General features: G+C 46.4%; 1 protein-coding gene across 14 annotated transcripts in view; it reads right to left on the bottom strand.

The window, feature by feature from the left end:
- Positions 1-1,081: 1,081 nt before the first annotated feature.
- SYNE2 (spectrin repeat containing nuclear envelope protein 2) overlaps positions 1,082-12,518 on the bottom strand; it is a 374,696-nt gene continuing 363,259 nt past the window's right edge. For 5 of the 14 annotated variants that reach the window (XM_055362017.2, XM_063697890.1, XM_063697894.1 and 2 more), the window contains 10 exons: positions 12,147-12,215; positions 11,105-11,244; positions 8,962-9,118; positions 8,114-8,316; positions 6,887-7,087; positions 5,817-5,945; positions 4,117-4,308; positions 2,957-3,043; positions 2,461-2,510; positions 1,082-2,187 (listed from right to left, as the gene is read on the bottom strand). In XM_055362017.2, the coding sequence (XP_055217992.2) occupies positions 1,980-2,187; positions 2,461-2,510; positions 2,957-3,043; positions 4,117-4,308; positions 5,817-5,945; positions 6,887-7,087; positions 8,114-8,316; positions 8,962-9,118; positions 11,105-11,244; positions 12,147-12,215 (1,436 nt within the window). In that variant the 3' untranslated portion in view covers positions 1,082-1,979. The remainder of the gene's footprint in view (positions 2,188-2,460; positions 2,511-2,956; positions 3,044-4,116; positions 4,309-5,816; positions 5,946-6,886; positions 7,088-8,113; positions 8,317-8,961; positions 9,119-11,104; positions 11,245-12,146; positions 12,216-12,518) is intronic. The other 9 variants (XM_055362021.2, XM_063697895.1, XM_031001501.3 and 6 more) reach the window with 6 other exon arrangements.

The raw sequence follows: 12,518 nt of genomic DNA, 5'->3' as shown, positions 1-12,518 counted from the left end.
CCCTCTAATCAACTCGGTGGCCTAAAGAAAAATCTTGGGTAACATTTTCACTTCAATTTCCCTCTGGGATCATTGTAATCCATGAAAAAAATAATTTTAAAGAGTTAAAATACTTTGAAGTTAGTTATGTGGTTAAAAACCACCTTCCTATTATCAATCCAACAATTTGATAACTTTAAACGCTAAAAAGTGAAGACGGATTCTCTTCAGATGGTCTCCTTAACTGCCTAGGCCTTGCGGATGTCTCACCCACGAGGGGCACCAGTGTAGAAAGCTGAGGCTTCATCATCTACTGATGAGCTTCACTGGTTTCCCCTGAGGTTTGTGCTTGGCAGAGAAGGGGAGGAGGGGACTGGGATTGTGTGGTCAGCTGTGCCTGCCAACAGATGCAGGTTAGGAACTGTGTTCAGTATCTTCCAATAAGAAAGGGGAAATGCCGACGCCTATCCTCTTTGTTTAGTTAGAAAGTAAAATGCTACTGGACTTAAATAGGCAACAAGGGGCTTTGCCTGTTCATTTGCCATGGAGAGGGCTGGGAATCCAGGTGTGGTGGCTCACACCTGTAATCCCAACACTTTGGGAGGCCGAGGTGGGCAGATCAGTTGAGGTCAGGAGTTTGAAACCAGCCTGGCCAACATGGCAAAACCCCGTCTCTATTAAAAATATAATAATTAGCCAGGCATGGTGGTGTGTGCTTGTAATCCCAGCTACTCAGGAGGCTGAGGCATGAGAATGGCTTGAACCTGGAAGGCGAAGGTTGCAGTGAGCCGAGATCGGGCCACCGCACTCCAGCCTGGGTGACAGAGTGAGACTCTGTCAAAAAAAAAGAGTAGAGTAAACTGGGTATAAGATCCTTCCCTTTGTGTCCACCTCTCATGCCATGCTGCCTTTGCCATTCCCTACAATATCTGAGGGTCACACGCTGAGTAATTTACACATACATGAGGGTCCAGAGCTAAGTTAATTCTGTAAAGACTTAGAATAAAAGGCCCTCTCCAAATATTTTAAAAATAATTTTTGTTTTTTGGAAGATTAAGCATACCATTGAACTGCTTTGTTACAGAATTCAGTACAACAGAAGTCTGGCTAATTTTGTTTTTTAATGAGAAACATCTGAGTTGTACATATCACAAACAGCTTCAAGTTTCTGTACCAACCCCCCCGCCCCCACCCCCGCTGTGGCCAAACAGTTAAAACCCAAAGCATCACTTTGGATGTGAAAAAAGTCTTAGAAAATTAATTAACTTACAAAAACATCCCTATCAAGTCGGTAGTTTGGCATTTACTGTACATTAGTCAAAAGCTCCAGCTAAAATCTAATTTTTTTTAAAAAAATCGAAGTTTACATTATTCATACAGATTGGGCATTGTTAAAAAATATGCACAAATAACCACATCCATGCAATATAATTTCTTTAAAAATTTAAAGCAATATAAAAGAGCAGAGCTAGGTACTGAACATTTTGGTGTATAACCGGTAGCTCAAAATTGCCAGCTGATTGGAGTAAAACTGATTCTAAGCGTATTAAATATGATTGTTTCTATCAGCTAAGGGTGCCTATGAGTTTCTGAACCATTTCTAGGGTGGAATGTGCTCGCTTGCTTCTATAATATATGTGATGGACACCACTGCTCATTGACCATACCTACATTATAATAATGCTGTTTTACAAATAAACCAGAATTCACAAAGTGCTTGGCTCTTCAGGAAACTGACATTTCCAGAGATCCCTAAACGAATCAACTAGTTCTGCCAAAATACCCGGGGCACCTGCCGCACAGGTTCCCTGCTCCTGGGGAGGAACACAATTTGAAAGCTGCCCTGGGCTCCAGGGAGCCCGTGCTGGGTAAGCCCAGAAGAAGTCTGCACAGGTCCCGGGACCTTGCCAACACTAAGTCACTCAGATTGGTCTGGGGCCACGTGCTGGGCACCCTTGGCAATCAGGCAGGTGGTGTAGCACTGTGGCCAGCTATGCCCTCTATGTGGGGGGTGGCCCATTGGTGTACCTCAGCATGGGGTAAAAGGACCGGGCAAAGTTGTTGGCCTGAGTGCAGCTGTAGTCTTCTTCGGAGGAGGGCAGCAGGCAGGCCAGGAGCAGCAGTAGCAGGAGGAGCAGCTGCAGGGGTAGGGCTGCCCGGATCACCCTTGAGAGGAAGGAGCGCTGTGGCCGTGTGCTGCTGGGGACCCTGCCAACAGAGGAGGTTGAGAGCTGATTGGGAGGCTCCACAGGCACAACCCACTCTATTACCTAAGCCCCTGCTTATGTAAGTAAGAAATCCAAGACCTGAGATTTAAATGGGGCCAACAGTTGGGGTTCAGTTTCAGAGGAGAAAACCAGCCCTTTCCAGACAAAAGAAAACCAGATTTTTCCAAGGACCTTGATAGTGGCATTGGCAAGACTGAGGCAGTGGGAGTGTGGAGTAGGGGAACGCACTGCTGTCACGGTAAAGCCCCGTTACCTGCTCTCTGTCTCCTCCTCGCCTTCTGTAGTTCTCACTGCTCTGAACTGCTGGGTAAAGAAACTCCAGTTAGTAAGCTGAAGACAGTTTAGTCCTATCAATGATAAAAAAAAATCCTCCCTTAAATTATATACCACCTTTATGTTGTGTTACAGCCAAACTTTGGAGACTAGAGTAATACAATTGAGATTAGTCGTCACCTGAAGTAGGAAACAATTAGGTTAATCTACTCAGAGTTTCAGGGTCAAGTTTGTTGATGTTTTTAATGGCAAAATCAGGAAACCCCTTTAGCAACACTATAAGAGCTCTCATTCACAACCTACTGTGATCCCAAAGAAGAGTGACTAGAAGGCAGACTGTAAGCCTCTCTATGGGTCAGCAGAGACCTGTGCTGTCCTGAAATGGCTAATGGGCTCTTGGAATCCCAAGTTTCCCTCATCTCAGTGACTTTAAAAAATAACCAGTGAGGTTCTCACAGAAGGAAGGGGCTTCTTACCTTTGCTCGGGGAGCTGGCACGGATGTTGCAGGAGGCTGGTCCCCCGAGTCTACCTCGTCAAAGCTGGGCAGGGGTGGGGCTGGGTTCTGAAATTCAGACCCCAAAGGTTGAGCACAGAAATGTGTTTCATGCATATTCTTCATGATATAGCTCACCCTCCCCCACCTTAAATCAATCTTTTTTTGTTTTGTTGTTTTAGTCTCACTGTGTCACCCAGGCTGGAGTGCAGTGGCACAATCACAGGTCACTGCAGCCTCAACCTCCCAAACTCAATCCTTCCACCTCAGCCTCCTGAGTAGCTGGAACTATAGGCATGCACCACCACACCTGGTTTTGTATTTTTTTTTTTTTTTTTTTTGCAGAGACGGGATTTCACCATGTTGCCCAGGCTGGTCTCAAACTCCTGGACTTAAGTGACCCACATGCCTTGGCCTCCCCAAGTGCTGGGATTATAGGCACTAGCCACTGTGCCCGGCCTTAAATCTTTCCTGAAGGGGCTCTTCTATTGCTCTCACTCCCAACAACAACAGACTTTTTCGGACAAAAAGGAATGTAAACAAAGAAAAGCCAACTCATATTAAAAACCAACCCATAGCACAGAGCTGGGGAGACTGAGTTTAGCAGCAGCAGTTTGAGTAGATGGTGAGCTCATCACAGGTCAGTGATGAGATCATGTGGCCATCAAGAGAGTCTAGTTTTGGCTGCTTAGGAGAAAACAGACCCGCCCTAAGTCTGGTGAGGCCACAGTCTGGGTATTCCCTTTGTTTTGAGTTGGATCCCATTTTAAAGTAGGCCAGTTATGGTGGCTCATGCCTGTAATGCCAGAACTTTGGATTGCTTGAGGTCAGGAGTTCAAGACCAGCCTGGGCAGCATGGCAAGAACCCTTCTCTACAAAAAATACAAAAATTAGCCACTTCCTTTAAAAAAAGTTAAAAAATTGTCATCCCGCCACTCCCTTTTAAAAATGACAAAACAGATTCAAAGAGCTCATGCAGCTCTTTAAGTCCACACAGCTAGAAAAAGGGCACGACATGAGGCCCCACTCGGACCACCTGGCCCTTGCTTCTGGCCTCTGTCTTAGAGCATTGCTGCAACACTGCTGTCCTGTCTGCATGTAATATGGCAATCTTTACAGTTAAAAGCTACAAGTAGACTCACCTGGGTTCCCTGCAAGGCCATTAAATCTTGGGACACTTGCTCCCGTAACTGTTTGAGTTTCTTCTCAATAACATGCACCTTTTCTTCAGCTTCAATATAGTCTTCTCCATGTCCCTTAATGAGAAGGCTGTTTGAAATCTCCTGTAACATGTCCACTTGAGGTTGACGTTCTACCAGCTCCTTTTCCAGTTGCTGAAAACAGATAAAGTGTGTGAAACAGTGACTTGTCCAAAGGGAAGCGAGTGTGGACACAGGAGGTTTTTCTCAGTACCAGAAAAGTTCCAGAATGAATGATGGGTAGTACTCAACTCCAGAATCCTCTGTTTCTCATATCTGCCTGTGTCCTCCAGCCCAACACTATTTAGATAGCAAGTGTATTATACCCTGCCCCTATTTTTAATTTCTTTTCACTCTGAAGACAATTGTGATGCTGGAGAAATTAGAAGAAAGAAGTGAGGCAAGTGGTGTGGGAAGACCAGGTCCCTCATCCACCAGGGAAGGAAGTAAAGGGAAACTCTAAAGTCAATCAACCGATAAACAGCAGCGTAACCATAGAGGTTCATACCAGGCAAATGGGCTTTAATTGTTAAGGGTGGTTGTCTTGCTTGCAATATGGCCACTAGACACATGTGGCTATTCATTTATTTATTTTTTTGAGGTGGAGTCTCACTCTGTCGCCCAGGGTGGAGTACAGTGGCACGATCTGGGCTCACTGCAACCTCCGCCTCCCGGGTTCAAGCGATTCTCGTGCCTCAGCCTCCCAGGTAGCTGGGATTACAGGCGCCTGCCACCATGCCCAGCTAATTTTTTTTGTATTTTTATTTTATTTTGTATTTTTAGTAGAGACAGGGTTTCACCATGTTGGCCAGACTGGTCTTGAACTCCTGACCTCAGGCGACCCGCCCGTCTCAGGCTCCCAAAGTGCTGGGAGCCAGTGTGCCCAGCCTACATGTGGCTATTTAAATCTGGCCTACATGTGGCTATTTAAATTAACTAAAATTAAAAATTCAGAGTCAGTCATAATAGCCACATTTCAGGTGCTTTAAGCCACATGAGGTTACTAGACAGTGCAGACACAGGTCATCTCTATCACTTCAGAAAGTTCTACTGGACGCCACTGGTTTGCTTTGCAAACATTTTAGGAAGCTGTATTTTTAAACAACGGCTAGCACTCTGATTACAATTTAAAATATTTAAACCACATACAGATTTATGGATGAAAATGTCACCTTGAGCACCAGTGAGAATACAGAAATCTCATCTTGGTGTGTTAGTGACAAATACACGAGGACACGACTCTCCTCCAAGAAGAAAGATTTTTCCATAGTGGATACAGAAAACCCATTCAGCTCATCACAGGTGTGGAGCAAATGAGCACCATATTTCTCCCCAATGAGCAGGATTCACAAGAGAAAAATACTTCCACTCAAATGGCCTTAAGTTTCTCAGGATATTGAGAGCACCTATGTCCTCAGTTCTGTGGACTGTGGCTCTCCATTCCTGCAAGTCATTTGGCTTCAGAACTACAAAGGGCAGCTCGGTAAACACCAACTGGAGGAATACTAGGGCTGAACTCGTGCATTACAGGCAAACACCACTGGCACAGTTCCTGAAATACTAGGCGAGGCTACCTGAGTGTGCTGCCTCTCTGGGGCTGACAGAGGCTGGTGGCAGTACAGAGCCCTTGGGAGGAAACTTACCATTAGTTCCCTCCGACACTCCAGGAGAGCCTGGGGGTCTGCCTTCGGATCGGTGACATGAGCCTTCTGCCTCCGGTTCTCGGCACTCGCTAACCACAGCAGCAGATTTTGACTCAACTGGTGGAAGTCCTTAAAAAACAACACATCAGAGCGCAGCCGTGTCTTAGATCTAGCCCTGGAAGAGGGTGTGCCAGGAACATGGCTTACTGCTTCCAATCCATCAGTCATTTGCTTTTCTGGCCTTACCCAGTGAATATGAGGACCAGCTTTAAACTAAATGTCAGGGCCCCAAAATGAGGAAGAGGAAAGAAGGAAGACACTCAGCACAGTGCCAGGAGGCCGCGAATAAAAGTGCCACTATGAAGGCAGGGCTTCGGGATGCCCAGCTGATTTTATATATGAAGGCCACACGCATTCCTCAGCCAATCTGCTGGGTTCTCTGCTGGGTTCCAGTGGCAGAGGGAAACAACCCAACAGGACAGGCTAGGGTGGGCTCACGTTCCCTGAGACACAGCCAGAGCTAGGCAGTGGTGCAGAGCTCACACCCGCTGTGCATTTACTGTGTCAGGTACTGGGCTAGGATTATACACACTGCCTCATTTACTCCTAAAAAGAACCTTTTTAAGGTTCTTTCTAAAAAGAAAATGGGAATGATTCCCATTTTCAGATGAGAACACTGAGGTCTAGGAGGTTCCAATGCTTTGCTCAAAGTCACATGGCTATTAAGCAGTAACTGCTCCTCAGCTTCAAGGCCAGGTCTCTTAATCACTCTGGCAAAAGGACAAAAAGAGGAGTTGTGGGGTGGCATCTCTAACCTACAGGTCGCCTGCAGGAACCCTGACTCCAGGAGTGGCTCTGGGCCTGGGCAACAGAGACGAGACCTGGGACAGGGAGTGGGTCTCTGAGATGGCCGGTGAGCCTCTGTGGAAACAAATGGTAAAGCACATGTTTCCTGACACCAGCCACATTTGGCTGCACCGAAGCAGCCTGATGATGATAAAAATATCTGCTGCTCCTACCACGTGGGCCTGGGCACCGGCTCTGGGAGGCGGGGTGCTGAGTCAGCGTACCTGGCACTGCATGAGCGACTGTCGTAAGCCCCCTCTCCAGCTGTCCACTGCGCCCTGTGCTGCTTCCCAGAGCAAGCTCAGCTGGCGGAGTCTACTTTGGAGCTCGGTGGATTCGGGGCTCTCGGTTTGCAGAAATTCCTTGCTGCTCACGTTGACAGAGACCACTAACGCCTTGTAAGTGTCAAAGGCTTTCAGTATCTCCTACCAGAGAGAGAAAAGATGAGGTTAGGAGCTCTGAAAGTAGGGAGGAGGGGCTCATTTTGAACCTCAGTAGGGAACAAATTTTCCACACACTTTTCCAAGCTGCGGCCACAGAAATGAGAGTGATCTCGCCTGGGACTGGCTGGAAAGCATCAGGTGAGGGAGCTGCCTTAAGGTCTGTGAACTTGGCCAACAGGGCCCCAAAGTAGAGGCCTGCTGGAGGGAGGAGACCCTGCTGACCTCTACAGGCCCTGCTCTGCAACTGGCTTAATGTTTCTGGACCGACTAAAGGTCTTCCAGATAAAGTATATGTGATTATCCTGCCTTTGCTCCTAGATATCCCAGAAATGTTATTCCTTAGGAGGAATGGTAACCCCTAATATATTAACACAGATAGTAAAATAAAAGTACAAATATGAAGGGTACCTGGATCCCCCAAAACCCCTGCCCTGGGTCTCAGGCTACTGCTCATGGCACCCTTAAAGCGCAGGGCTCAAACTATCCCTTTGCAGCTCCCTGGGCTAGTTCCAGTGGGGTCAGGACTTATGTAAGTGACACATCCTAATTGCACAAAAGGGTAATGAGGTCAGGCCACGGGATTCATCAGTAGGTGAGCTGGTCCTTTCCCAAGCCCTTTCAAGGAAGATTCCACCACTAGTCTTTCGTGTAACTGTGCAGCATACAGTTTGGAAGAGTGGTTTTACACTGCCTGACAGTGTCCACTAGCACCTCCAGAAAAGTCTAGAAGTGCCTCGGATGTCAGATTTTTCCATCTCTGGAGATCTGAGCCACACCTCCCCAGTACTCTGGGATCAGGATCATTTGTAGATACTCTTCCATGTGAAAACAAAAATGTGCATCTATGTCCTTGCCAACTATGGAACTGAAATGGAAGAGAGTGACCTCTACATACACCATCTGCGAGCTGCGCCTATGCCACGAATACATGGGATCTGCTCGTCCAGCGCAGCGATGCGTTCACACGCACATTCTGAATCCCTCCTCCCCACCACACCTCTAACTCACCTGCAGCCTCTTCACTCTCAGTTCTATTTCCTGGATATCAGAGGGAGGCTTTGCCATCTTTAACATTTCCAGCTCTGCTTCAGTTTTTTTCAGCCAAGTAGTGATGGTGCTGATATCAGAGTTCAGCTGTTGCAAATTTTGTTTTATTTTGAGCTTACTGTGAAGCTCCTGTGCTTGAATCATCTCCCATCTGTCGAAGGCACCTGGAATTAAAAAATCGCCAATTAAAAAAAAGCAATAATGCAACAGATTTCTCTGCCTCCAGCTAATTAGGGGTCAGGGTGATTAAAAAAAAAAAAAAAAAAACTGTAGGAGATTCCCCTGACAGAATGGTCTGGTTTTGGGAGTTCTCTCTTCTCCTGGAATGTGGAATAGCACATGATCTGAGGCGTACACTCCCACAGAGGCTGGAATGAAGTGGAAGGTCTATGTGCTACAGTTTCAAGCTCAACAGTTCAGTTCCTGCTGAATTTTTTCAGTTTTCTCCTTTGGTCCACAAATGACCAGGTCGATGCTGTCAGCTTTAGATTTAGTTGAGTAATTACTTTTATAATTACTGAGCTGGTCGAATGAAGAGACACTTGAGATAACACTGATCATCATCCTCAAGTCTGATCTTTACACACAAATGTAGAAAGTGAAAACCTGCACTTCCTCAGGAGGCTTATTTTACCAACATTTAAAGAATAGTTTTCAAATTACACTGAACAGCCTAGGAATTTGTTCGTGAATGCCAATCGCTGATTTAAAAATAACATTGGTTGTTGTAGGGTAAGTCCCCCAGTTCTGGCGAATCGTATAGTTGGTTAATATCTAATGAATGTTCTCTTGAGCAAGGACTTAAATACCATACTCTGCCTCTCTGGACGACTGCCAGTTACAGGCAGTACCTGACTGCTGCTCTGTGATACCGGCCAGTCCCCCGTCTTCCTGCTGTGGGCTGCCATTCAGGACTCGCGGGCCTTCTTTGCCACCATCCGTGCCTGGAGGTAATAGTAGCTTTCCCTAGAATGAGCCAGTTCTTAAGTTACCATCTGTAGATATGAAGGATATCTGAAGAACAACTGGATTCATTTCATATTAACAGTGAAGAAATGAGATGGGCCCCTTTCCTTTGAAGGGTATCTTGCTAGGAATACAGTGGTGCTTTAGTGTCTAGGTAGCATTTATAAGCTGGCAAAGCTGATGGCAGAAATAAAGCCTCAGCTAAGGCCCAGGGAGAGGGAAGCAGATGAGATGTCAGTGATGGGAAGAAAAGGGTCTGTTTCAATTGGCATGCTTCCAAACACCCCTCAAATGATCCACACGAAACAAATCAGAACAATTTGTTGAGCTTACCAGACTGTTACTGTGTTAGCACTTTTAATTTTCATAGTGTTTTATAGAATTTTAGTTATCCCTGTCACTCTGAAGAGGTGGTTGGCATCATCACAGAATCAGAAATGCACAGAGGATGAATCTGCCTCCCAGGGGCATTCGTTACCAAGTGTTTATCTTTCACCGCACATACTGACTCTTCTGTTATCACACAGCCGATTGGGCTGTTATCTCGGGCCTCTCCAAAAATAAATGTGTCCCTTTTAGAAAAGCCCTGCTTTCTTTGTCTTTCTTCTGTCTATATGGCCTATTTGTGCAGAATGAAAATAATAAAAAAAAAAAACCTTCAGATTTGTGGTGATACATCTGGCTTCAGACACAACAAAAGGGTTGAGATTTTGAAACCGGCCAGGTGAGGAACACAGGCATCATCACAGGGAGGGACAGCCAAGCCACATGAGCCAAGGATGTAAAGCAGAGGTCAGGGACTGCGGTCTTTCCCCTGTCTTATTATTCTTTTTAAAAATGACACCTGCTTGTTAAGCAAGAGGAAGTGTTTCTGAATTGGACACAAACAGCCCATTATCAGCTGACTTGGATTTGAGCATGCAAAGGTAGAATCTCCTCCAATGATGTAACAATATTCTCTCCTTAATTTCTCTCGCTGCTGCCCTAGGCTGCCCTCCCAGGAGCTGCCTAGCCAGAGCATGCCAAGAACTCAAGACAGCTGAGGGAAATGTAACTAAGAAGAAACAGCCGTTGCTATAAACAACAAACCAATACAGGAATAATAATCACCACCATTACTTCTGAGGACCTTCTTTTACCTTTATACACAATAATCTTAACAACAACTAGGTGAAACAGCTTTAGCCTCAGGTGAGAAAGGCTTACAGAAGCAAGGCGAAGTGCCTCAGGTACCATGGCAATGGATTGGCAGGGCTAGGAATCAAATCCGTGTCCACTGCAGCACACCATCAATGATTTTTTGGAATAGGATGTATGGACAAAAGGTTAACATAACAAAGGCTTGAAGGTTGGATGCAGTGGACCATGCCTGTAATCCCAGCGCTTTGGGAGGCTGAGGCAGGTGGATCACTTGAGGTCAGGAGTTCAAGACCAGCCTGGCCAACATGGTGAAACCCCCGTCTCTACTAAAAATACAAAAATTAGCCAGGCATGGTGGTGCACACCTGTAATCGCAGCTACTTGGGAGGCTGAGGCAGGAAAATCACTTGAACCCAGGAGGCAGAGATTGCAGTAAGTCAAGATCGTGCCAGTGCACTCCAGCCTGGGTGACAGAATGAGACTCCGTCTCCACAACAACAACAAAAAGACAAAGGCTTGAGAGCTCAGGAGCAGTCAGGAAAGCCAGCACCTTGCTTGCTCACTATTTGCATAGACACCTGACTCGACAGTAATAATGACTGTTACACCACACCAACATACACAAAGATGGTTTTTGGCCAGAAACCTATCTCTAAGTCTAATCGGTTTTGCCGGGGTTCTAATGAAGTATGGACAGCTCAACAGAGACACTGTCACCATAAGAAAACCAACTCAAAATATGCCTGGGGAATGAACACACGCAGTTTACACCAAATTCTCTCTCTCTTGCAAATGTAAGTATGACTCACAGACATAGGCTGTACTCCCAGTGAAGTTAAGACTTACATAGGGTGGTTTATAAGGGGTGCTGGACGCAGGGGGAACAGGTGGAACATTCCTGTCACCTTCCATTTGCTTGTAGTGATGTTCGGGACAGGAAGGGCTGTCGGGAACATGCCACGAGTGGCCATCCGAAATGGATTTACCTGAAACAAAAGACAGCAAGCGACAGTCTATTCTCTCCTACTGAACGGGTCACAGGTGACATGGCATCAGGTTACAGTATGAAAATGAGTTCTGCAGCTTTCCTTGCAAAGCATGCATGTTTGCAAAATGTCAGTATGTCCCAGAAGAGAATGAGATGAGAGTCATGCAACTCAGCAACACTGTGCCTTCACTAGATGGGTACACAACGGAGCACGACCAACATGATTTGCTGTGGGATGAGTGGCGTTTTGGAGCCAGGGTCTCGAGTGGTAGGGACATTGAGTGGCAAGGCCAGGTCTGGGGACCAAGATGGCAGAAGGCCTCTCAGGAGTGAGGGGAAGAGTGAACATCAAGATGGACTTGGGAACCAAAGGGCTCCTCAGGGCTCTCCCCAACCCACCATGGCAGATAGGGATGGGGCTAAGGATGAGGATTAGAGATCCTCATCTCTAATGAAGGAAAGGAAGGTTTTTTCCCTCCTGTGGCAAATCATCAGCACCTTTACCCCCCCAACCCCCCAACCCCTTTCCACCAGGGGATCCCAGTAAAGCAAGGAAACAGTTCCAAACCAAGCCACCATGAAGAAAGCTTGGCCCATGCCAAAGGACTTCAGTTAGATGGAGAAAAAAATCATCAAAACAGGCACCACGAAAAATTTCCTCTGCACAGGCCTGAAGGGAGGAGAGGGGGTTGGCATCGAGACGGCTCTGGCTTGGATGGGGTTTTGTAAGGAGCACGCAGTTATGGGTGAGTACGGCAGTGTAAATACACCATGACACAAGGACCAAGGCGCATGGTGTCCACAGAAGGCAGAGGTAGACACGACATGGGAGCGAGGTTGAGGATGCAGTGTGCGCCACAGGATGCTGCCATGTTGAGACATGCATGGGCGGGGGCCTACCAGAAGACGCTTTCAAAGTTTTTGTGGTCATTTTAAGATATGCCTCAGGATTTTCAGGGATTTCTACATCTGAAAAAGAACAATGTCATTTGCCTCACTGGAGGTGCCTGAAGATTAATGCCCAAGTATTAACACACAGTAGAAACATTGTCAGCTGGAAGGAGAAAACTACCCTTTATTTTTTTAATTAAAAGGATTTTGAAAACCAGAAAGATTTTTTTTTCCAGCCAACTCCTGACTGTCCAAAGTAGGACACTGGGTATCGAAGGGAGAAGCTCAGTCTGCAGACACTCTGAGAAACTCAGCTGAAAGGGAGGGTAGGCACAGTGGCTCATGTCTGCAATCTCAGTACTTTGGGAGGCTGAGGCGGGA

The sequence above is a fragment of the Gorilla gorilla genome, chromosome 15 (genome assembly GCF_029281585.2).
Source record: "Gorilla gorilla gorilla isolate KB3781 chromosome 15, NHGRI_mGorGor1-v2.1_pri, whole genome shotgun sequence".
In the NCBI taxonomy this organism is placed as follows: Eukaryota; Metazoa; Chordata; class Mammalia; order Primates; family Hominidae; genus Gorilla; species Gorilla gorilla.
This window is presented reverse-complemented; position numbering and strand designations above follow the sequence as displayed.